General features: G+C 56.8%; 2 protein-coding genes across 2 annotated transcripts in view; both read right to left on the bottom strand.

Moving 5' to 3' along the window:
• LOC149307566 (ephrin type-A receptor 2-like) overlaps positions 1 to 13,363 on the bottom strand; it is a 35,105-nt gene extending 21,742 nt beyond the window's left edge. The window contains exon 1 of the mRNA XM_089537217.1: positions 13,282 to 13,363. Within this exon, the coding sequence (XP_089393343.1) occupies positions 13,282 to 13,318 (37 nt within the window). The 5' untranslated portion in view covers positions 13,319 to 13,363. The remainder of the gene's footprint in view (positions 1 to 13,281) is intronic.
• Positions 13,364 to 13,391: 28 nt separating this feature from the next.
• LOC149307567 (anoctamin-7-like) lies at positions 13,392 to 23,482 on the bottom strand. Its single transcript, XM_089536783.1, has 21 exons — positions 23,230 to 23,482; positions 22,705 to 23,144; positions 22,480 to 22,616; positions 22,258 to 22,315; positions 22,036 to 22,146; positions 21,416 to 21,581; positions 21,031 to 21,121; positions 20,829 to 20,925; positions 20,405 to 20,548; positions 19,047 to 19,184; positions 18,846 to 18,944; positions 17,989 to 18,091; positions 17,725 to 17,836; positions 17,298 to 17,352; positions 16,958 to 17,055; positions 16,603 to 16,739; positions 16,006 to 16,211; positions 15,280 to 15,422; positions 15,117 to 15,207; positions 14,679 to 14,841; positions 13,392 to 13,467 (listed from the first exon to the last, which is right to left on the bottom strand). Exons 1-21 carry the CDS (start codon positions 23,480 to 23,482, stop codon positions 13,436 to 13,438), a joined length of 2,874 nt encoding a protein of 957 aa, XP_089392909.1. The 3' UTR covers positions 13,392 to 13,435.
• Between the last annotated feature and the right edge of the window lie 102 nt (positions 23,483 to 23,584).

Raw genomic sequence — 23,584 nt, forward strand, 5'->3', positions numbered from 1 at the left:
GGCCATGAGGCTGACTCACGGGAGCCTTTCACCTCGGCTGCTCCTGGCGCTGGTGGCACACCTCAGAGGCACGCCTGCCTAAGGCCATGGGGGCCGTGGGGGCGGCAGTGGCCTGGGCTTGAGATTGCCATGAGGCTGAGTAGGACTCTGGACAGCCCCAAGCAGAAGAGGACTGGCGCATGGTCTTCCCACATCCATGCATGGCGATGGGGGATACAATGGCTTGAATGATTAAGTGTTCAGCTGTATATCTTGATACTTTAGGCTCTTGCCTAGGGCAGCTACGAAAGAACTAGACAAGACCCTAAAGCTTAACATAGAGGGCTGTTGATTAGAGTGAACACTAAAAGTAGAGTCATCCAAGCCCCTGTATTCCCCATCGCCATGTGCGGATGTGAGAGCTGCGCAGTGAAGAAACTAGGAAGAAATCCAGCTCCTTGGAGATGCGGCGCTGGAAAGGAGTGCTGACAAGAAGACAAACCAAGAGCTCTTGGGTTGAGCCAAATCTCTCTGGAAGCCGAGATGAGGAAAGTGCAGCTGTGGTGTTTTGGCCACGCCATGAAGAGGCACGATCCACTAGGAAAGACAATGATGCTAAGAAAGGTAGGAAGGAAGGAAGGAAGGAAGGAAGGAAGGAAGGAAGGAAGGCCACATGCCAGGTGGGCAGACTTGACCCTGCAGGACCTGAGCAGAGCGGCTGAGCAGAGGGGTCTTGGGGGGGAGGTCTTGTTCACAGGGACTCAAAGGCAGTTGACACCAAACCCTCCATTGCCCTGCCTTGGCTTCGTCAGACCAGTCTCCATTGTGTCATCACTGCGGGAGGCCTTCCCTCCAGAGAGGAAGGCAAAGAAGTCCCTGCCCCAGAGGGCTTACAGCCAGTGTTTTGAGAGGAGCCACGTCAGTCCCAAGCCCTGTTTCGCACCCTCTGCAGCCTCCCTCTTGCTTCCCTGTAGGACTTCTTCCTTCTGAGCAAAGGCACCTCTTGACGTGCGCATCAGAAAGTGCAAACCAGTTCAGTGTGTTTCTTGGGGCTCGGTTGAGGGCAGGGCAGAGACTCAAACCTGTTTTGAATGCCATACAGAGACTTCTCTGACAAGGAACTGTGGGGAAAGGCCCAGAGCATGCACAGAGTGCTCTGTTGCCACCAGGACAGCATCCCTTCCTTCCATGCTCTGGCCCCAAGGGCTCAGGGCCCAGAGCCTCCACAAGACCTGGAGCCTTCTTGTGGGGGAGGCATGCTTTCTGTTCTGGTAGTAAGCTGCTTTTATCATGGCTTTTAGAGGATGCCATGGCTCACCCTGAGAGAGAGACTGGAGGAGAACATGGGGTCCCAAAGAGCCAACATCTGCACAGTCAAGCCCCTGGTTGCCAAACCCCTCGCTTTTAGCCTCCTGAGGCCACTGGGTGCATGCAGCCATTGCGCAGGCTGCCAGCGATGTGCCTCTGGGAAGACACTGTCCTCTGCCATGAGCCATGGAAGTAGGGCAGGAGGCCACAGGTGGAGTGGCCCACAAGACTGGCCTTCTAAGCAGGAGCAGGCCTAGACGCCTGTGCTTTCATGGTGACCTGTGCATTTCATAGGGCTTTTCTAGGTGAGTAATACTCAGAGGTGGCTTGCCTCTGCGTGGATGGCATCCCATGCAGAAGAAGTGTTTTAAAATGCAGAAATCATCTGTACAAGTAATGGCTTAGACCCATGGCATGTTATGCCCAGAGAAGAGCCCCTGAAGTCAGCCAGGAAGGTCAGCCAGGGCTGACTTGGGCCCCATTTCTTTCAGGGTGTCTCCTCTGCAGTTGGTCCTTGGAGGGGAGGCTGCTGGTGAATGCCAGGTGCTTTCGGCTATGTTTTGGGGGAAGGAATGGGCAAAACCACCTCTGGGGATTCCTTGCCTAAGAAAGCCCTCTGAAACGTTGAGGGGTGATGTGAAGGCACCAAATCACACACACACAACCTCTCAGTGCTCCCAAATCTGGACCCAGCCCTGCGAAAGGTTCCCTGCCCCTGGGGCTTACAGTCCAGGTGCCAAAACAAGAGACGCAACACAAGCCGAACACAATCCCCTCAATCCTGGCATTTAGGCTGCCCAGGACTAGTAACTAGAGACTGTTTAGTTATTCCTATGCTAGTGCGTATTTCATACTATATAGGGAAGGGAGGGGGAGAAGCTGGCAAGGGCACACTGCCCCCTTGCCTTCCATCGGGAGAGCTGTGGGACAAAAGGCAGGAAGCCCTTGCCCTCTCCCTACCTAAGTTGCCCTGTCAAGAGTGGTGCCTTCTTGCCACCAAGACCCACCCAGGGCCACTCCTCTCCCCAGAAGGACTAGTGAGCCAGGGCCATGTGCCTTTGCTCCTTGCGGGTGGCAATGGGGGGGAAGGCCAGGCCCTGGGTCCCTAGGGTCCCTGGGGCCGACTCCTGTGTGGCAAGAGGTGTTGCTTTTGTTACTCATCCAGCCCATCCTGCCACTCTTCCTGGCGCACAAAGTGCTTTACAAGTTCCTTGTCTTACTCCGCACAGCAAGGCCAAAAATAAGTTTGCGTGAACAGGCTGGGGCTTGCCCAAAGCTCCTCGGGTGAGAACTATGTTCAGCCCAATTTTCTATAATAAAAACGTTCCCAGATTACATGGAAAGAGCTTGAGATTTTAACAAAATGCAACTGACGGATTTGCCCACCCAGCGGAGGGAGGGCTTTGGGCTTTTGCACGTTTGTGGTGTTCGGGTGGCCAGCTTTTGTTCAGAAAGGCTCCTCCTCACCTTTACTGGTGACAGGGCCATGGGTGCCCCTTGGCCTTCTGTCCTGGGGCTGGATACCTGTGGAGGTTGACCAGTGCAGATGCCAGCATTTGGGGGATGAAGGTAAAAGGCCAGCATACAAGAGAAGCATCCTGGAGCGAGTGGGGGTCCTGGCCTTCCTTGGAGGTCTTTAAACAGAGGCTGGATGGCCATCTGTCAGGGATGCTTTGAATTGGATTTCCTGCATGGCAGGGGGTTGGACTGGATGGCCCTAGTGGTCTCTTCCAACTCTACGATTCTATGATTCTATGATTCTATGGCTGGGGGCAGAGGGGTGCTGAACCTCTTCCTTTGCTGAGTCCTTTTGGGATGCTGTCTCCCCCATCGTGCCATCTCCTGCCTTCAAGGCCTTCTTCTTTGGGGAGGGAAGGAGGGTGGCGCATGCTGGGACAGGTGGTGCCACTTTGTGGAATTCACCCTCCAGGCCAGGAAGTCCTTTGCAGAAGGAGCCTCAGCCCCTTCCTCCTCCTCCTCCTCCTCCTCCTCCTCTGGAGCATTCCTGGCAGTGTCTGTCACCCAGCAATGATGGTGCAGGCCTTCTCCTCAGTCCGTAGGAAGAGCCCTCTCCCCATCCCCAGGCGGCAGCAGATGCCCTGCAGCCAGCCTCTCCTCTCCAGCCCCAGAGCAAAGAGGGGCTGAGAGTCAGCTGCCTTGCCCCCTTAAACCCCTGGCCCCTTTGGCTCATGCTTCCTGCCCCACATGCCTCAACCCAGCCAGGAATTCAGGTCAGTGGAGGACATCTGCCCCAAGGGACCCCCGGAGGAGAGGTGTTCTGGACATGCACAACGTCCCCTTCTTCCATTGCAAGGAAAACCCTTTGGACGGTGGCTCATGAGAGGGCCCCTCCTGAACCTGGGCCCTCCTTCCTGGAGTTGGTAGTGCCTACATGAGGTGCCCAGTTCATGGGGTGAAGGCCTTGGAGAAGCTGGAGACAAACTCAGGAATGGCTGCCCTCCTTTCATAGATGACAGGCTCCACTGTCTTTCCGACTGGTGCCTTCTAGTGTTGTTGGACTACATCACCTACACTTGGAGGTGATGGGAGCCATGGCCCAAGGCATCTGGGGAGCACCAGGTGGCTATAGCCCCCTTCTCCAAATGCCAAAGGGGCTTGGTGCCTGAACCCACTGCATCCCTCTTCTCTGCCTCCAATATGCCAGTTTACTTACTATTCTATTATCAAACAGCCTGTTTGATGTCAAGTGGATCTCTCTGGCTGCAGCTCAGAGACATTCAGGGCAGAGCTGAAGAGGTTTCTGGGGCAGAGGAATGAATGCCTGGGAAGCGTAGGGATGGCCAGCGGCAGGAGCAACCCAGGGGCCCAAACCAGCACTGTTTATTGTTACCTTCCTGCCCTGAAAGTAGCACTCCAGGCAGCTAACAACACCACTAAAAACAGATTGGACAATAAAACCATTAAACCCAACACCAAAACCAATTAGGCAATAAACATCAAATGGATTTAAGAGGTCACTTGGAAAAACAGGGGTCTTCACCTCCTTTCCCAAAACAAGGAGAGAGCGCCTGAGCATCCCAGGAGGAAGCCCTTGGGATCCTTCCAGGTGGGACTGCATTCAGAAGGGCCTCTCTCCTGGGAAGATCTTAGCATCACCCAGAAAGTGGGGGACCATTGGCAGCTATAGCTGAAACCTCCCTCGCCTGGGGCTGCTGCCTCTATAGGGCTGACTCCCCCCATAACTGCTTGATGCCCACATTGATGTGGCCGCCAGGAGCCCCAGATCCCCTCCTGCCACCTGCCCAGCCCTTGGGCTATTCTGTGCCCCTGGCTCCCCACACCTGGAGCTGCCATGGAGGGCCTCTCCTCTGAACATCTGCCCCAAAACCTCAGCTGGAATCTCCTCCTGTGCCTCTGCCAGCCCTCTCCCTTGGAGACCGGCCAAGGAAGGCGCTTTTGGCCAGAGAAGAAGGGATCTCTCAGCATCAAGAGCCAGAGCAAAGAGGAGGTGGCGGCGGCGGCACAAGACGACACACAAAACAAAACCCTTCCAAACCCAGAGACGTTTCCACAAAATTAATTCCTCTAATTAGACCGTTGGGAACGTCTTCCTCTGTGTTCAGAGGAGCGGAAGTCACAGCTTCAATGGGGCAGAGGAGGCTCCCAGTCAAGGGCCCTGGAGGCCCACAAGAGCATGGCGAGGCTGGCTAGGGCCCTGCTTTTTGTGTCCGCACTGCTTCCCAAGCGTTTGATCTGCATTGAGACTCAGGGCACAAGGAGCTTGAGCCAAAATGTCAAGTGGCCCAGACTGCCAAGGGCCTCTATGAAAGGGAACCCCCACAAGCCTCATCCTCTGGAAAGCAACACTCAGCTTCCAATACTTTCAGCCAAGGCCATAATAGAGTGGCATCCAACCCCAAAGTCCAGGTCTTTAAACTGGTTGTAATACACTGCAAGGGAGCCAGCCTGGTGTAGTGCTTTGAGACTCTAGAGACCAGGGTTCAAACCCTGGCTCAGCCATGGAAACCCACTGGGTGACCCCAGGCAAGTCACACTCTCTCAGCCTCAGAGGACAGCAATGACAAACCTTCTCAGAACAAGGCTTGCCAGGAAATCCCCATGATAAGTTTGCCTTAGGGCTGGCATAAGCCAGAAATGACTTGAAGGCACACAACAACAACAACTACACTGATGAACACATCCCCCTTCTCATAGCATAGAAAGCGCCAGTAAAATAAAACACAGACCTTACTCTTTCTCCAAGACTGCCAGGTTAGTGGGCCTCACAGTGGAGTCCTCCAAACTTGCCCAGCCTGGTTCCCCTGCCAAGCCCTATCTATGCCTCCCCTACAGCACCTGTGCCTCACTGAACAAATAGCAAGGGGCCCAGCCCTGCAAGGCTTTGCATTCTTCACACATTCCTCCTGACAGTAATGCAGCCAGAGAATGACTTTCGGTGTTGGGTTCCAGTCCTGGTCCAGAGAGGCTCCTGCAGCTCCCTGAGACAAAGGAGGAACCCTCAAAACTGAGGAGGACCCCTGGGTTTTGCCCGCCCTGAGTAGTCTCAGCCCAAAAGGGAGCCAGGGAGGACCTGGTCCCTGCCATCTCAATCGGTGGAGGAACCACATTCAAAAGGAGGCTGAGATGCTGTGACCTGAACTTGTCATACTCCAATCTGTCACAATAGCATTAAATAGATTTTGTCTCAGGCTTGTAGGCTACAGATTCTCATCCTTTGGTCCCCCAAATGTTGCCGCATGTGAGCAAACAGAGGAATGATGAATGCTAGCTATGCCTCTGAGCACATACAAAGTGTTTTCCTGCCACTGAATAGCCCCAGCTGATCCCTGGGAGATTAGGAAGCAAGCTTTCTTTCCCAAGGCAAATCTGAGCAGCCTCTCAGCATCCTTCTGCATTTTCATCTTGGTGAAAGCACAAAAGAAATGGCCCGGCCCTGGGCCCTTTGCAGCAGACAGAGAGGCAGATGCCACCCAGGGACCGGCTGTTTCCCTTACCTGCCACCCCCCATTACTTCAGCCCCCAACCCTTAGTCCTGCCCACACTGTCTGCCAATCCACAACTACCGTTTCGCACTTCCTGGCAGTTTTTGCAAGTTGCGGCAGGTGTGAAATGGGCCACAGCCCCACAAGCTCCTCCTGGGGGTCTGCGAAAGGTGTTGATGGGCAGATGCTGGGAACAGAGAGGAATGAGACAGAAAGGGTAATTCAATGTGGCACCATATGCTGGAGGCAGCTCATGCCAAGTGAGGTGGAGCAATGCATGCTGGGGCGGAGTGGCCTCCAGAATGCCCCCATGGCAGCTCCCTTAGGAACCCCTTTGGAGGACCTTTTCAGGGGCACCCTGCAGCAGTTGGTGCTGCCCTCCACTTTGTGCTACAAAGGGATTGTTTGGGGCAGGAAGGGAGAGCCCTGCTGTTGCTCTGGCCCCAATGGAGGCCCTTGGTGTTCTCCCTACAGTCTCCCCATTTAACAAAGAGTCTCCCTTAGGGCTGGCCATCTTTGATGGGGAGCTGGGTCTTCCCTCTTTGGCAAGAAGATGCCAAACTGGGAAATCCTGCAGCCAGCGGGGGTCTGGGGGCAATGTTTTCCAAGCCTTTCTTCAAAGTGCCCCTTCCTCTTGCAAAGCCATTCAGTATCCATCCCAGGCTGCCCTCCTTTTCCAAGGGAGGCTCCTGTTGCCCTGTCTTCTCTTTGCCAGGGAAGGCGGCAGCTGGCCCTCGAGGGCCGTGGGGCAGGTGCTGAGGCCTTGGCCTGCTGCCTCTTGGCCCCTAGAGCTAATTCCCCCTGACAGGAGGCGTGGGGACGCCTAGGGGAAGCCAGACCCCCTCTGTGACAAGGGCGGTGGAAGGAAGACCCCCAAAGCCAGGCCTGGATCCTCCTCAGGTGGGGGATACGGGTCACAGCAGGGCAAGGGCTGCCTGGGGAGCATCTCGGGTCGCAAGGTGGTCCTCCTCCTCCTCCTCTGGGCAACACCTTGGCAGACAGGCATGGCTGAAGGAGGGCTTCTTGCAGGCAGTTTTGGGCCTCTGGTGGTTATGTTTCTCTAGATCTACATCTATACCTATCTATTTGTCTATCTATGTTTGTAACCAAACAAAGAACACATCTTGGGATGTTGGTTTTCACAAAACCTCACTAGGGAGCAATGTTACAAATAGTTGCATTTAAGCATAAATGGGAATCTGCCAGTGGGCGACTCGGGGTGATGAATACATTCATTGCTTGGCAGCCTCTTGGGCATTTTGAGGGGGGGGGGGGTGGCAGAGCCAGCCATGCTTTGGGCATATGTCAAGACAAAGCCCAGGTCACCACCTTTTTGCCAGAAGGGCAAATTATGTCCCAGAAGGGGCCTTTCTTCCCCAACTGTGCTTTTCCTCCCCCCCCAACCACCATTTCTTCCTTCTTCCTTTGGCCACTTTTAATCCGCCTTGGCAGAGGAGGGTACTGGTGTGCTGGCATTTTTGCAGGAGAACCTCATGCCAGCATCCAATGGGAAGCCGACCGTGGCTGGAAAAACCCACCAGGCGGGTGTCACGGTCTCTGAGCCTGAGAGGAAGAAGGTGAGGACAACCTCCACCCAAAACTTGCCAAGAAGAGCCTGCGATAGGTTCACCTCAGTGTCACCATAAGTCAAAACTTCCTGGAGACACCCAACACAACAACCATGCGTCCCTTCCAGAGCGTTCTTGATGGAGCAGCACCTAGCCTGGCCCCCCTTGGAAGGATGGCTGGGGAGGGTCTCCCTGGCATTGGGAAGCCCCCTCCCCTGAGATCGGAAGCGCTCTGCCCTGAGGGGCCTTTCCTTCCTGCATTAGGCGGCCTCCTGGTTTTTGTAGGGCTGACAAAGCATCCAAAGCCGTGGGGGCTTTAGGCCTCAATGGGAGACCAGTTCCCAGCATGGCCCCATGCCAGGGCCGGCCGCCACCGCATTGTCCTCTGGAGCTGATGAGCCGGCACTTCCTTTTCAGCAACTCAAACCGGGAGCCCAGGGCTCAGCAGCCCTAAACACTAGTCAGGGGCCTGGAAGCCTTTCCTAGGCGGGCAGAGCAGCCCCAGCCAGGGACACTGGGCTTCGTGTGAGGCAGCCGCCCCAGGGGTCCGTGGGGGGCCATTGCCGGGGCCACCATTGGAAGGTGCAGGAGCCCCAGTCTCATGAAAACCAGAGACGGGCGTATGCTTTCCGCTTGCAAAAGCCTCAGAGCAGCTCCTGGCATTTATAGGCACAGTCTTAAACATCACAAGAGCAATAAAAAGTTACAGGGCTTCTCTCAGCAGCCCCATTAAAATGCAATACCAGCAATTCAAAGGCAATCTCCCAACTGGAATAAAGATGTTTTCCAGCCTCCTGAGAGGCAGGAAGAAAAGGGGGAGCTGGAAAAGGAAGGTGACTGTCCTTCTGTCCTTCCTTCTTTGCTGTTGTTGCCTGCCTTCAAACTGTGTGGTGTGCTCTTCTATTTATTAGGCAAACCTATCACAGGGTTTTGTCTCAGCTGTTTTGTAAGCTTTGTCCAGCATCTACTCCTCTGACTGTGGCGCATGGGCCATAAGCACGGCTCAAGCAGTGCCTCAGCCCCTCCTTCCTCCCAAGGGAAGCAGCCAGCACCCAAGGAGCCCCTGGGACTCTGCAGAACAGGACCCCCTGTTCCTGGAGTGAGTGAGGGGCTCTGGCATCCACCTGGCAGGCGCCTCGGGCTTTGGGGATGGGGGCATAGGCCCCTGCCAGATGGGAGGAAGCCACATGAAAGGGAGGCTGCACTCTCAGGTGGTGGCAACTGCTTCCCCAGATGTGTGCCCATCCAGGCAAGAGCTGGGGAATTCCTGCTGTGAGCAGGTGCCAGGAACTAAGCCCCCCATCGCCAAAGCCCGGATCAAGGAGGATTACCGCAGCTGCCAGTGGGGCTGAACCGCCTTCCGGGGGGGGGGGAACGGCCGTCCAGGGCCTGCCTATGTGCATGCTTGCGTCCGCCTGTCTTGGGCCCAGCACCTTCCTTTGTTGTACCTTCAGAAGGGCATGTGAACCCTTCCTCCCCACATCACCCTTCAGGAAACCATTTGGAGCCGTCAGCCATTTGTCTGCCCCCGACCCATATCACCTCCCCATAAGTGCCAGTTAGAGATAACAGCAGTCAGCTACCAGAATAAACAAAACCTGACACTTCCTTTCCCCCTCCTGCTTAGAAGAAAAGACCACCCTTGCCGCTCTTTCGCAGGTGATAGTACAGGAATTTGGCAGAACCAACCAAGGTTTGTTTTCCAAAGATCCCCCCTGTGCCCCAGTCGAGATGGTTGCCTCAGTGGCTCCCTCAAAGCTTTATGGCTCTCGACCTTCAGCCGATGGACCTGGCTTTCATGGCCTTCACTGGCTGCTTCCCACGTGAGCAAGAGAGAGTGAGCGCAGGAATGTGGTCTTGGTCCATTAACCAACAAATTAAACTTTTCAGCCCTTATTAGCATGGCAAAACCTCAGCAACCACCTGATGGCATCTGCAGTTGTTCTGCCCAGAAGGTTGGCTCAGCTGTGTCCCAGGGCAGAGCAGCCAGACCGCTGGTCAGCACCCCAATACTTCCTGCCCAGAAGAGGGCAAGGAGGACTGACCCACTCCTGGTCTGGGCCAAAGGGTGCCCCTAGGCTCCCCACGGGGCTTGTGGGTCTCCTTCCTTCCTTCCTTCCTTCCTTCCTTCCTTCCTTCCTTCCTCTGTGTCCTCACGCATGTAAAGAAAAGCCTCATTGATTTCCGACAACCCAGTGGATTGTCAGACGAATCCTGCACTGCTTATGACCTCCTTGTGCTGAACCAAAGTCACACCCCACAAACATTCCTGCGGAGGAGGACTAGCAGACCTTGAAATGTGGAGCCTGACTATTTAGGGCCCCTTCCAAACTCTCTGCTCTCCCAGGTCTGGCCCAGATAGCAGCCAAGAACCATGCAAATGTCAACTGTCAAGATTAAATCATGGCCTCTTTGTATTTCTTGGCCACTGAAAAGGCTGGTGCTGCCTGGTAGCCATTTGCCCGAGGCTCGTGCCCAAAGGGTGCCACCCACTCTGGGGCTGATGGACGCAGAGCAGCCCCTGGGCACCAGCCGCCATCCTGCCCTCCGACAAGGAGGAGCCCCCAATCTGCCCATGGAATTCATTTCCAAGGAAAAGGCCGTGGCCAAGTGGGCAGGGAGGCAGAAGGAAGCAGGCCTGTTTCCCAGAGGTGAACCAAACCCATGAAGGAACTAGGAAGGACCATTGGGAGCTTCAGCCATATTGGCTGAGTAGGAGCTCTGCAAACAAGAAAAGTCTACCTCTTTGTGTCAGAGAGCAGGACCAAGCAAGGACTAAGCACAGTCCCAGCGCCCAACAAGAGCCACCCCTGCCATCCTCTCCTCTGCCACGGATCCAGTGGCCTCTCCATTCTGGCCTACATGCCAGGACTGTTCTTAAGGGGCATGGAGACTGGTGTCCCCAACAACCACACAAAGCTTTGTGTCTCCTCAATAACAATCACGCTGTCGTCACCTGCACCCGGGGCAGGCGGTAGCCGCTGGCACCCCAGTCGGCAGGAAGGCTTGTTAAATGCTAGGGTGGCACCCTGAATCCAAAGGTCCGCCCTCCCTCCCTCCTCCCACCTGGTTCTTAGCCCAGCTGCGCCTTCTGCACCAGGCCTGGGCCTGTCCTGGATGATGGGCCAGACAGCCATGTCAAGTGCAAGCGGGTGGGAGCGGGGCCTCCCCCTTTTACTGCCTGCCTTGTTAAATTAGAGAAAGAGAGACGGAATATTAGGTATAATTAGAAGAGAGCCGTAAATCCAGGAGTGGGGAAACACAGGAGTGGTGCAAGGCTGGAGGGGAGTGAGATGGATGCCCACATCCTCCTCCGCTTGCAAGCCTCCAGGCTGCCAGCACCGCTGTCCTTCAGAAGGAAAGGCCCCTCTGCCTCCAACATGGAGCAGACCTGCCTTCAAGAGGAAAGGAGGCCATGGCAGGAGAGACCCTGCTGCCAGCCTCCCTCCTGCAGCGCCCACCCAACCTTCCCGCCAGCATCCCAAGTGAGGCTGAAGGGGCCCAGGAAGTGCCACAAGGGCTGGCCAGTGCTGCCCCCTGGTGGCCCAGGAAGAGGAAGGCAGCTTCCTGTCCCCACCCAATTCTGCAATCAATTAGAAGAAGGCAACTTCTGGAAGCATAATAATAATAATATCCCGCTGGGTCGAGGAGGTGGGAACAACAATGAACAGACAAACTACATCCGTTAAAACACACATCCATCCAATAAGGCCAACAAGATGTACCCCTATTAAAATAACATCCATTTAACATCAATCACTTAAAATTCACAGAAGCCCCAGGAAGACCTTGCCCCCCCTTTCTAGCAGAAACACAGGATTCCTGGTCTGAGGCGCCCTCCTGTGGCCATGGAGGGGAACTGCTCCCTGCCCAGAGCTCCTCACTGGGGGATGCATGCCAGGGTGCCCAACCATTTCTCAGTGCCAGGGAAGCAGCCCCATTGCACACTTACTCTTTGCACACACACACTCCCCTTTGGGAAAACAAAAAAACATGGCAGGCACCAAGGGCTGAGCCTTCCTTGGGGAAAAAGAGGCTGGTGAGCCAGCAATACAGGGCCAAGCATGGATTGCAAGATGTGGACTTCTCACACCGAGCGGCAGGGCCAAAGCAGCATTGAGAAAGAGCAGGAAGTGTCCATTGAGCATACACAGAGTGCCCTTCCCACCCAAAGCCTCTCTTCTGGCCTTCTTCTTAATGCCTGCCACGCAAGCAACCTTGGCTGCTGCTCCAGAAGGACACACAAATACATCCCTCAGGGGCTGCATCTGGGGGTGAGCTTCGGCCAGGTCAGCCCTTGCTTGGAGGGAGCATGTCTTGGGTGGCCGCTGTGTTTCCTGGCCCTCCCCAGAGGGCATCTGTGCTGACTTCCTTGGGGCCCAGTCTTAGATGGCCCCCTCCCCTCCTTTTCTCACCAAAGAGAAACCAGCACATGGCATCATTCAGCATATTTTATTCATTCTTAGGGCCTCCGATCAGTGGAGCAGCAAGGGACAGGTAGTGGGGGTGAGGGGACACCATGCCAGGGACCCCCATGAACACTGAGAACATGAAGAGGACAGGCCAGCCAGCTCCCTCCTCTGGCAATGTCAGTGTCACTTCCCACCTGCGGTTACCCCACTTTTGTTACAGATTGTCCCTCAACTGGGCAGCCACTCTTCTCTGCAAGAGAAGGGATCTTTTAATCACAGGTTTACTTCAGCGATCTTTAGTGATGTTTCTAGGAAAGCAAAACGGTGGGATTTTGACCCCTAAAAGCAATCCGCATGCTGCAGTTGCATTTCATTAACCCAAGTGATGGCCACAGAACAGGGCTAAAAGGAGCCACAGAGAAGACACAGAAGCAGCAGCAGTGGCAGCGCATGTGGGGTAAGCAACATTAAGAATGGGTGAACCAGGGCCCCAACTGGACACCTGTCAAATTACAGCAGGAGGGGGACGATGGACACTCGCCCCCTCATTGGAAGCTGTGTTCAACCTTTTGCAGGAGTATGGACCCAGAGCCAAAAGTTGGCAAGTCCAGTGTCCCCCACCCCTTTCCCTCTCTTGGCCCGCCTTCCTCCCAGCAGAAGGACAGACTAAGTCTTCCTTGGGGCCTGAGGAAAAGCAGGCATATAAATTAAATAAATATGGAATGGATGCCATGGGGATGCAGGAGCAGAAACTGTTTGCAAATCCAGTGTATGCTCACAACCACAATGGCAAATGAAGCAAAGGCTGCTGGGAGGGCAGGCAAGCAAGCAAGCAGGTGGGCAGAGGGCCTCAGGATTGGTCCCTCCCCTTTGTCACAGCACCTGGGGGGCCTAATGGTGCTTACCCCACATGTCAGGAAGAGGGATAGCCTCTGTGTGGAGGGGGATGTACAGCCCCCATCCACAGGTGGGATGGACAGAGGAAGCAGCCGGGAAGCAAAAGCGGCTTGAGCTCAAATGGGGCCCCCAGACTTCACGTCCTTGGTTCACCTCCAGGTCCAGAGGGTCTTCCTCCATCCATCCCCATGGCCTTTGGGGGTCCTCCTCACAGTGGACACACCAAGGGGGCCTCTCCAACCCTCATGAGGGTCTCCAAGCCTCTCAAAAGCAAGGAAATGGCCGCAGGGTCCTGACGGCCTCGCAGCTATATCATGCTGCCGGATAGAAGGCTGCTTGCTGCACCAGGAGAGAAAAACAGAAATTAATAATAGCAGTCAGAAAAGGACAAGGGGCACTTATTCCCCCCAACACAAAAAGCCCCCTGGCCAGCCATGACACCCCCAAGAAACACAAGACAAGAGCTCCAAAACACAACACTACCTGCACCGCCTCACCACAACACACAGAGACCATGCCACCGTTACACAGCTGCCACTCACAACCACCTGGAAACAGTGGAGGGGTGTGTGCAGGGTGTCCCCAGAACTACAGGGCTCCCATTTTGGGCTCAAAAGAGGATAGCAGGAGGAGCTGCTGACTCTGTGTGTACACACATGCGCAGAGAAACCCAGAGTTAGGGGGCTCTCACTGTGCCGGTGGTAGACCCTCTCTGACCAGGGTCAGAAGGAGATGGGGCAAAGACACTCTCCCCATGCCCTGTCCCATGGCTGAGGGGCTTTGCTTCCTTGGGGTCTCCCTCTCCCCACCTTGTCCCCTGCCTGCCTTCCATCCTGCCTCCTTCTCACACCCCAAAGGCCATCATGGGAAACAGTAGGGGCCAGGCACTATGAATGTCCCCTGCCCAGGAGTGGCCATCCCTCCTCAGCTTCCCTGCCAGCCTCAAGAACCCCGAAAGCCCTCCAGTAACACATCTCCTTGGTACAACCTCTAGAAAAAAATGGTTCTAAAGTAGATGCCCCTTAGTCTAGAAGCCCAGGCAGTCCTCACCCTGGATATGCAAAGGAAATCCCACTCTGTGCCCAGGGTCACTTTTTGTTTGGGAGGTAAGGCTATCCTGGTCCTGAACACAAAGCCATCCTTCTCAACAGAGTGTCCCACCTTGCCCAGGGCAAACGCTGCCCCTCACAGCAGACTGCCCTCCTCCCAGGCCCCTTCTGGACTGGCACCCACCCACCACATACAAGATGGGTTCAGATTAAGTTTCCCCAGTAAAGGGGATGAAGAAAAGGCAAAGCAGAGGGAATGAATCCATTTAATGGCCCCAAGGCTGATCGGAGGGCCTTAAGGGGATCATCCTGCTTGGAGTGGCCATGAGCCGAGGGGACCCCCAGGCAGACTGGTGGTCTTCAGGGGGAAGACTGGAGCCCTGAATGCCTCCTAGCACCCCCTCCCCATCTGTGGTCCCCCTCCCCTGCTGCCGGGTGTTTGCCACCAACAAGAAAACAGACACTGAGAGGGGCTCCAAGGCCCCTCCTATGAGCACTGACCTGGCGAAGGCGAGGAGTCGCGACTCACCGTCAGCAGGAAGTCCTGGTTGTCAGCCAGGGCCTGCTTGGCCAGGTAGCGCTCCCGCTTGACCTTCACCTCCAGGGAGGCCGGGACGTCTGGCACCAACCAGTCAATGAGGCGCAGGCAGGAGAAGACCACGTGCTGCAGGGGAGGCAAGGCAGGGGAGCCCCCAGGGATTTCTCAGCCTGTGGGCCTCCCCCTGCAAGGTAGGCCAACACAACCGCTCATAAAGGGCAGATAGGAGGACATGAGGGGCAGGGGCATCCAAACTGAGGCCTCCTGATTCAGGGCCCAGTCCCTAGGAAGCAAAGGGATGCAGCAAGTGTTTTGGATGACGAGGGGAAGCTGTGGGCCAGGGGAGGCTACTGTTGCCACTGCTTTTCCCCTCTGCCCCTCTCTGCAGCGGCCATGCTCACCTCAAAGGCGATGATGAAGCCCAGTCGGACGGCCAGCAGCTTCCAGTAGAAGAGGGTGTAGCTGCCCTGGGCATCCCGGAAGGCCTTGTACCTGTCAAGGGAGGAGAGTTGGTCAGTTGGTCAGTCAGGCTGCAGGGGCTGGGGCAGAGTGGCCCCTGCTCACCGGCAGAGAGTGTGGTTGCCATCCACATAGCTTGGGGGGGAGTATGCCAGGGTGAAGTTGACGTAGCCACGGAGCTGGCTGTCATATTCATATTGGTAGAGGAGGCGCGGGAGGAAGTCGGAGGTGAAGGCGATGAGGAAGGCCTGCAGGGACAGACAGACAAACATAGAGTCAGGCAGGAGCCTGGACCTATTGATGGCCCTGAGGCTGGTAGGGCATTTTCAGGCTAAATTTGATAAGAATCCAATCAAGATCTTGAGCCTCTTGGGGAGACACAGTTTGCTCCTGTAAAGATACACTGCCCTGCTGAGCCCTGGGACCCTCCTCTTCCATGCAGGTGGGGAGAGATGGGGCATCCAAGGACCCCCTCCTTGCATTGTGGGCTCAAAGCATTTTCGGGCCAGGATTGGGGAGGTCCCTGCAGCCCGCTGAAGAAGCCCCAGGGAGAACACCAGCCCTGCAGTCTCGGCTCTCCAGGCCTTGCCCCTTTGCAGTGGGAGGGATGGGGGGCTCTTTCTCCTAGGGGACCTTGTTCTGTAGGATGGATGGTGAGGAGGGGAGTGGGGGAGCAGGTGTCTAAACCTTGGGATGTATAGGCAAGGGGCTCCCCACAAAATGAGAAGCTGGGGGACTGGTTCCCATCCTATCCTGTGGGGAAAGACAGCTCCTGGGGAGACTTGTGCTGGGTCCTCTGCTCCCCCCCCCTCAGGCTTCCTGCAGACTCACATTGACGATGACAGAGATCTGGGCCAGGACATCCAGGATGAAGAACCAGACACCAATGTCCTGGGCCCGCTCGGCCACAGGGCGCCGGTACTCGCAGACGAACTTCTGGGCATCCAGGCGGATCTCCACCCAGTTGTTGAGCAGCGCAAAGAGTGGGGCCAGTGGGAAGGCAGCCACAAAAATGGTGATGAAGCCAAACTGGAGCACTGCAAGGGTGGGGCGGGGGTACAGGATGGGAGGAAAGAAGGTGAGCGGGCAGAGGGTTCATGGTTGTCCGATCATATAGTCTGCCCGGCTTCTTCCTCCTTCTCCACCCCCACCAGCCTTGGCTCTCATCTCTGCAACTGGGTCTGGGGGAGGGAGCAATGGGGGCACTGTCCACCCTGGGCCTGCTCCTGACCCCTGGCAGGCAGAGGGAAGCAGCCATAGCCCTCTGCCCCATCGCCCAGGGAGTCGCAGGTGCCCAGCACAACTGGATGCACACCAAGACCCCAAGAAGGCTGTTTTGCAGAGTCTGGAGAGGAAGCGCAAGGGTAGAGACCCCAAGGCCAGGCTGGATTCCTGCCAGGAGACCAGCCCCAGCTCCCCTCCACCTACCCATTTCCAAGTACTCCTCAAAAAGCCCCTCGCACTCTATCAGCTCATAGTCCTCCTCCCACCGTTTGGGTTCCGGGCAGATCTGGGAGCCTCGTACCCGTGCCAGCTGCCTCTTCTGGTGCCAGGCTTTCACTTTCCTGCCCACAAAGAGAAAGGGGAAGAAAACGATGCGGAAGAGAGATGCCCTCAGAAGGGCAGCCCTCTTCTGATGGTGGTCCATTCCCACGGCTGGGAAAAGGCCAGTTTCTGCAGACACTGACAGAGGAGGGGAGAAGAGGAAAGGGGGATCCATGAGGAGCCCTCCCCCCAAGTAAGTGCCCTCCATGGGGCCCTCCGCTTCTCCTGTCTGACTCACGGAAGGAAGAATTCCTGGATGTTGCTGACAATCTGCTTCCCCACCATGATGACAAAGAGCTGCTGGGCCAGTTCAATCAGGCATCCGCCAGGACCACACTGCAGGGCAGGCAAGGGGTTGAGAGAGGGAGGAAGGAGGGACGGGGGGACTGGCACTGAAAGTAGGAAATGCTCCCTATGGGGTGCCACAGCCAGAGATCATGGCTAGAAGGCCTCCCAAACCTTCCCAGAATGGGTGCCATGTCAGGCATCCACAGCCCGCCAGACTGAAGGGTGAAGCATAAGGGCAGGAGTGTTGGGGGGAGGGAAGAGTATCTCCTGCCTCCCCCAGACCCACTTACATCTTCATTCCTCATGCCCAAGAGTTTCCCATAGTGGCCGGGATATCCCACAAACCTGGAGAGAGAAAGGCAGGGAAGGGCATCTGACTCCAAGGAGGTCCCATGAGGCTGCCTCAGCCTTGGCTCAAGAACAGGGCTTGGTCAGTTCCAGAGCCCCAACAGGTGCCAGGAGCAGATGGGGAGACCAGCATCTGCTTAGAGTGAGGGAGGATCCTGCCAGCTGGCATCTCTGAGTCTACCACCTGCTCTTCCCTGGTCCCCATCCTGGTCTATGGAAGGCCAAGAAGAAGATGCTTAAAGGTTACGAGGAGGGCTTCCTGCCCCCATCAAGGGCTGCTCTTTCCCTGGAAGCTCACCTGGGGGGCATGCATCCTCTCCTCAGAGCACCCACCCCGGCCCCCATGCCACCAACCACTGCATCCCGCACCTGCCTTTGAAGAAAGCCACATAGAATGGGGAGGAGTAGAAGTTGACAAACTGGAAGATGAAGACTTTGAAGGTGAAGGCGTCTTCATGCTGCGTCTGCGTCCGGTGCATCTCTGCAGAGGCAATGCCATGGGGTTGGGGCGGACTCAGGCTGGCCTCTCAGCCTGGATGGCACCATGGCTTCCCTAGTTCTGAGCCCAGGTGTGACAATGGTGGCGGCGGGTGGGGAACGGCTGCTACCAAGGGGCTCTGTTGGCTCTCTTACCCCATCTGGTCAGCTGCTCTGCCAGGGAGGTGTAGACCTGACTCATGAGGAGGATGAGCACCAAGTTCACCATGGAGCTGCTGAGGTTGGCAATGTTCCCGGCCTGTAGGAGACAAAAATATCCACTCGTGCCCTGGCGGAAAAAGGCCTTAAGCATCCAGCCCCAAAGTCCAAGGGGTCTGCTGACTTTGGAGCCATTTCCCACAGACTCCCAGCCACACCAGCCTCTTTGGCAAACCTCCTTCTAGCCCTGTCATAGCGTCCCCAGAGCTTTGCACTCATGGCAGAAAAGCAAGACACAAAGAAAAACCCCAAAATTATTTCTAGGGTGTTTTTTAAATACTACTATTTCTGCCTTGAATACGACAGCTGCTTCTACTACTATGGCACCCTCAGCATGGCCATTCTGCCCCAGACTGCACACAGAAAGACGACTTACAAACATTCAGAAAACTGGTGAAAAATGGGCCTCTCAAATTTTGGGAAACTTGATGTGATGAATTCGAGACGGGTGAGAATATTTGTGATTTGAGCCCAAACAGACAAGGGTCCTACCCCACAGAAAACAGCATTTTCTGTGCAGAAACTCTCTGCAGACAGTACTGTGCGTGAAACTTGTCTTCTGTGCAAAAACTGCCATTTTTTTAGCATGTGCAGACACACATGCCATGCGTTGTGTTCAGAACGAATCTCAAATGGCGAATGGCCTTGAAAAACTGTGCCATTTTTACATCTTTTTCACAATGATGAGAAAAATGTTAGATTCATTTCTGGCCTGTTCTGCGTCTCTCCGACCTCCATAGACCAGGAGGGTGCCAGGAGCCCCTGTGCAACACGGACCCGCTCCCCCGCTTCACCTGGGTCATCAAGACGGTGTTCCCCGTGTGGTACATCATGGTGCTGACAATCCCACGATACATGATCACCGACACCAGGAAGATCATCACCACGCATAGCTGGGAGGAAGGAGATCGTGGGTGCTGGGGCTTAATGTGGAGGAGATGGGGCCCAGACCCCACCCTCTATATTTGGGGCACACCAAGGACCCCCCTGCTCACCATGATGATGATGGCCATAGAGCCGGTCAGGATGCGAGAGAGCCGGTCGCGCTGTGGGAAGTAGGGCTCCTTCACCCCCGTGACAGGGTTCTGCTCCATGTGGGGCGCCAGGGCCGCAAACTCTGGGCGGGGGCGCTCCTGTGGGGAGAGGAATCGAAGGAAAGGTGGTCCCAGTGAGCGTGAGGGGTGTGTTTGGGGGGGAGGGACAAAGTGGGAGGGAGCTAAGGGGGAACTTAGAGCTGGGGATGTCTGGTCTGAGGCGCCCTCCGGTGGCCATGGAGGGGAACTGCTCCCTGCCCAGAGCTCCTCACTGGGGGATGCATGTCAGGGTGCCCAACCCTTTCTCAGTGCCAGGGAAGCAGCCCCATTGCACACTTACTCTTTGCACGCACACACTCCCCTTTGGGAAAACAAAAAACATGGCAGGCACCAGGGGCTGAGCCTTCCTTGGGGGAAAAGAGGCTGGTGAGCCAGCGATACAGGGCCAAGCGTCGATTGCAAGATGTGGACTTCTCACACTGAGGGGCAGGGCCAAAGCAACATTGAGAAAGAGCAGGAAGTGGTCCCCCCTCGCATACACAGAGTGCCATATTCCTGTTCATTTTCCATTCGTTGTTGGTCCCCTGTTGTCCTTCAAGGGGACCGGGGACTGCCTGCATGCCCCACTGAACCAGGGACTGGACGCTGAGCATGAGCGACCTTAGCATTATGTAAATCAGGGTGGGAACATGTGTCCACAAGCCTTTTAGGGCCCCCATCAGACACTGGGTATTTTTGTCATATTCTTTCCCCCTCCAAACCAATTTAAGCCCAGGAGAGGATTCCTTTTTCCTAAAGAAATACCTCCTTCCTATCCTGTGTAAGGCGCTTGGGACAAAAATACCAATGATGACTTTTTTTCACAAGAGGGTGGTCTTCCTAGGCCTCCTGGGGGGGGTTCATGTCTCCCCACAATGACCCACCCCTAATGTAAATGCCCACCATTAGGCCCTGGGGAGGGAGGACTAGGACCAGCCTGATGCCCGGTGGCATGGGGAGCTCTGTTGCCTCTCTTCCCCCGCCATAAGAGACCTGGTGGCGCAGTGGTTAAATGCCTGTACTGTAGCCACTCACTCACTCACAAACCATAAGGTTGCGAGTTCAATCCCAGCCAAGGGGGCTCAAGCTCAATTCAGGCTTGCATCCTTCTGAGGTTGCTAAAATGAGTACCCAGCTTGTTGAGGGCAATTTGCTTACACTTTGTAAACCGCTGAGGAAGTGCTTTAGTGCCCTGATAAGCAGTATAGAAAAGTACTCGCTAATGCTATTGCCACCCACAGTAAGGACTGGAGGTGGCCCAGATCCGGTCTCCCACTTGCCTCCTCCTCCTGGAAGTCCATACAGTCCCAATGGTGGGCTAGGGTGGCATTCTTCCGCTTCCAGTACTCCAGGAAGGTCACAGCCCAGAAGGACATGAAGATGCTGAAGAAGACGGTCCCTGGGTGGTCAAAGAGGTAGCCCACCTGGCAAGTGGGGGGGGGGGGAGGGAGGGAGAAGAGGAAGCAGTGAGGGGGACAGGATGGACAATGCACTGCTGTTAATGTCCTAGAAGTCCACTCCAGGTTCCTGCCAACTCCGTTTTGCAGAGGGAGGCACTGAGACCCCCACTGGCTGAGGGTTGGGGCCCCAAACAGCTCACCCTTGCCCTGGACTTGAGGGAGAGAAAGAGGTTTTCCTCCCTCCCACTTGAGCAAATTCCTTTGTCTCCAGGGCAAATGCTCTCCCCCCCCCCCCCCCGCTCACCTTGGCCATGGGGCAGATCTCGGAGATGTTCCAGTTGCCACAGGTATCACAGAGGGGGCACATGAGGAACTGCCCGCCACTGTTGCAGATCTCTTGCCTGGGGGAAGAGGGAGAGGGGCAAGCTGAGTGGGGAGGGAAGGGGGGCAGGCACCCCCAGGTCAGCCCCCACCCGCTTCCCTTGTCACCACACCCCCAAACTCACGCAGGCTTGTTGCTCCCCATGGTGAAAAGGCCAGCCAGGAAGACAAGGGTCCCCACGGAGGCAGCCGGGAGCAGCCAGGCCGTATAGAAGCCTGCAAGGACAGTGGGGCAGAGGAACGTAAGGGAGGGGAACGCTGGCCGGATCCCCCTGACACACACTGCTTCCTTCTGGGACAACGGCCAGATGAGAGTCACCATCCACTCTGCACATGCTCAGAGACAACCAAGGTTTGCTTCTGCTCCTTCCTATTTCAACCCAAATTAAGTGTGTGTGTATTTGTGTGTGGGGGTGATGCCAAGGCTGTCCTTTTAAGTGCTTCCGTGGGGCAGGCAAGAAGAGGGGCATGCTGGGAAAAGAGGGGAAGCCCCCCCTACATGCCTCTCACCCAGCCAGGCAAAGTAGATGGCCACCTTCTCTCCAAAATACTCCCGGATGTGGTCCAGGGGCTGGTACTTGTACCAGCAGCTCCACTGGGCCCAGAAGCTGTACAGCACCTGGCGCGGGTTCAGATCCTCCTCAGGAACCTCATACTCAGGCAGCTCAAAGGGGCCCTGGAGGTGGAGGAGGAAAGAGAAGGAAGAGGAAGGAGAGGAGAATAGGAGGAAAAGCAATGAAGAAGACAATGAAGGAAAGAAAAAATAGAATGAGAAAAAAGGAGAAAGAGATGAAAGAAAGTGGGAGAAGAAAGAGGAGATGAAGGGGAGGAATAAAGAGCGATCATAGAGGCATAGAGATGGCAGAGCAGCGTCTGAGGATTTGCTGGAGGGCCAAGTGGCATCAGAGGCAAAGGGAGGGGGCCATGGAAGAACCATTTGGAGGGCAAAGAAGGGGCACAGAGGGGGCACCTGAGGCAACTGACTCCTTCTGGCATCCCCCCTCAGCTTCTTAGTGCTTTGTTCAGTTCAGTCGAAAACAAGAGTGCCTTGGAGCATGTGGAGGGTCACAGCATTTTAGGGCAGGGGGCCCTTGGCACAGATGTGGGGCCCCTCACTCAGCCCCCCTCACCTCGTGCAAAGGGAAGGCTGCCATGTAGACCCCTTCATTCAGCAGGCGGTCGATGCCAATCTCGGCGCGCTTGCGCTTCCCGTAGGCCGTCCGGGCCAAGATTTCATACACCTGAAGCGAAGGGGGAGGGAGCAGGGAGGAAGGAGGCGGCTGAGACTGGGTGCCCCAATCTGCCCTGCTCTGGGCGCCCCCTCCCCTGCCCTCTGCCCCCTTCCCCCTTACAATGCGGTGCCTCTGGGTGCTGGTGAAGTAGCTGCTGTGGGAGCTGCTCCCCAGGAACCTGGAAGAGAGGGAGAGGGTTGCTGGGTGAGGAGGGGGGACAGGGCACCCATGCAGAAGGGGCCAATGGGAGAGGGAGGGCGAGGCCACGCTCAAGGGACCCAGGTGGGGCCGAACTGCCCCCGGAAAGGCCTCCGCATCCTCTGGGCTCCGGGGGCCACTCACTTGTCCAGCTTGGACTTGCGGAAGGCGCAGGTGTAGTAGTCCATGGGCTTGTTGGGGACCCACTGGGCCAAAGGGTTGGGCAAGCGCAGCCGGCGCAGGAAGGCGTCCGAAGCGTTCCGGTCGGGGTTGGGGTGGGCCTGCGGAGAGAGGGGCCGGGAGAGGATGGGAAGGGGCCCTGCGCTCTGCCCCATCCCCTCCCTCCCTGGGGCGTCCCTGGAGCCCCACCTGGAGAGGGGCGCGCAGGCAGAGCTCCTCCGCGTAGTAGACCAGCACCTCCCAAGGGGCGCTCAGCTTCAGGTACTGCAGCCGCCGCCGCCGCCGCCGCCTCCTCCTGCTCTTCTGGCCCTGGCTGGGCCAGGCCTCCTCCTCCTCCTCCTCCTCCTGCAAAGGGAAGAGCCAGGAGGGCTGGGAGGGTGCCCCGGGGCAGGGGGCATGGCCCCAAGGGAGACCCCAGCCCTCCCTCCCCTGCCTGCCTGCCCCCGGGCTCACCTTCTCCAGCCGGAGGCCGGCGCCGCGCAGGTTCCGGAGGAACTTCCTCCGCCAGCGCGCCTGCCTTCCCCCGGGCCCCCCCTCCTGGCCCGGGGCCCCTTCGCCGTGGGCCCGGGAGCCCCGCTTCTTCTTCCCGGGGGCCGGCAGGGGCCTCTCCTCCCAAACCAGGACGAAGTCTGCAAAGAGGCAGAGGTTGGGGGGAGGCGTCGGGGTCCGAAACGCCGCCGGGCCCCTTCCCTTCCCTTCCCTTCGCCCTCTCACCGATGGGGCTCCTTCCGTCGCTCAGGCAGTTGCCCCGCGAGGCCCCCGAAGGAGGAGAAAGGAAGCAAGGTGGGTGGATGGGGCCGGAGGGAAGGGGCCCTCCGCCGCCCGCCCTCCCCGGACTCACGGCGCCCAGCAGCCCCAGCGCCCCCTGCCCGCCTTCCTCTTCCTCTTCCTCGGGGCCGAGCAGGAGCCAGCCGCCGGCCTCCGGGGGACGCTCCCTCCCGCCCCGGGGGCCTATCTTCAGCGCCATGGCTCCCGGCGGCGGCGGCAGCAGCAGCAGCGCCAGGAGGAGGAGGAGGAGCAAGAGGCCGCTGGACTTCCGGGATCCGGCGGAGGCCCCGCCCCTCTCCCT

This window comes from Sceloporus occidentalis, unplaced genomic scaffold (genome assembly GCF_023333645.1).
Source record: "Sceloporus occidentalis isolate IW3139 unplaced genomic scaffold, rSceOcc1.0.p SCAF_8, whole genome shotgun sequence".
In the NCBI taxonomy this organism is placed as follows: domain Eukaryota; kingdom Metazoa; phylum Chordata; class Lepidosauria; order Squamata; family Phrynosomatidae; genus Sceloporus; species Sceloporus occidentalis.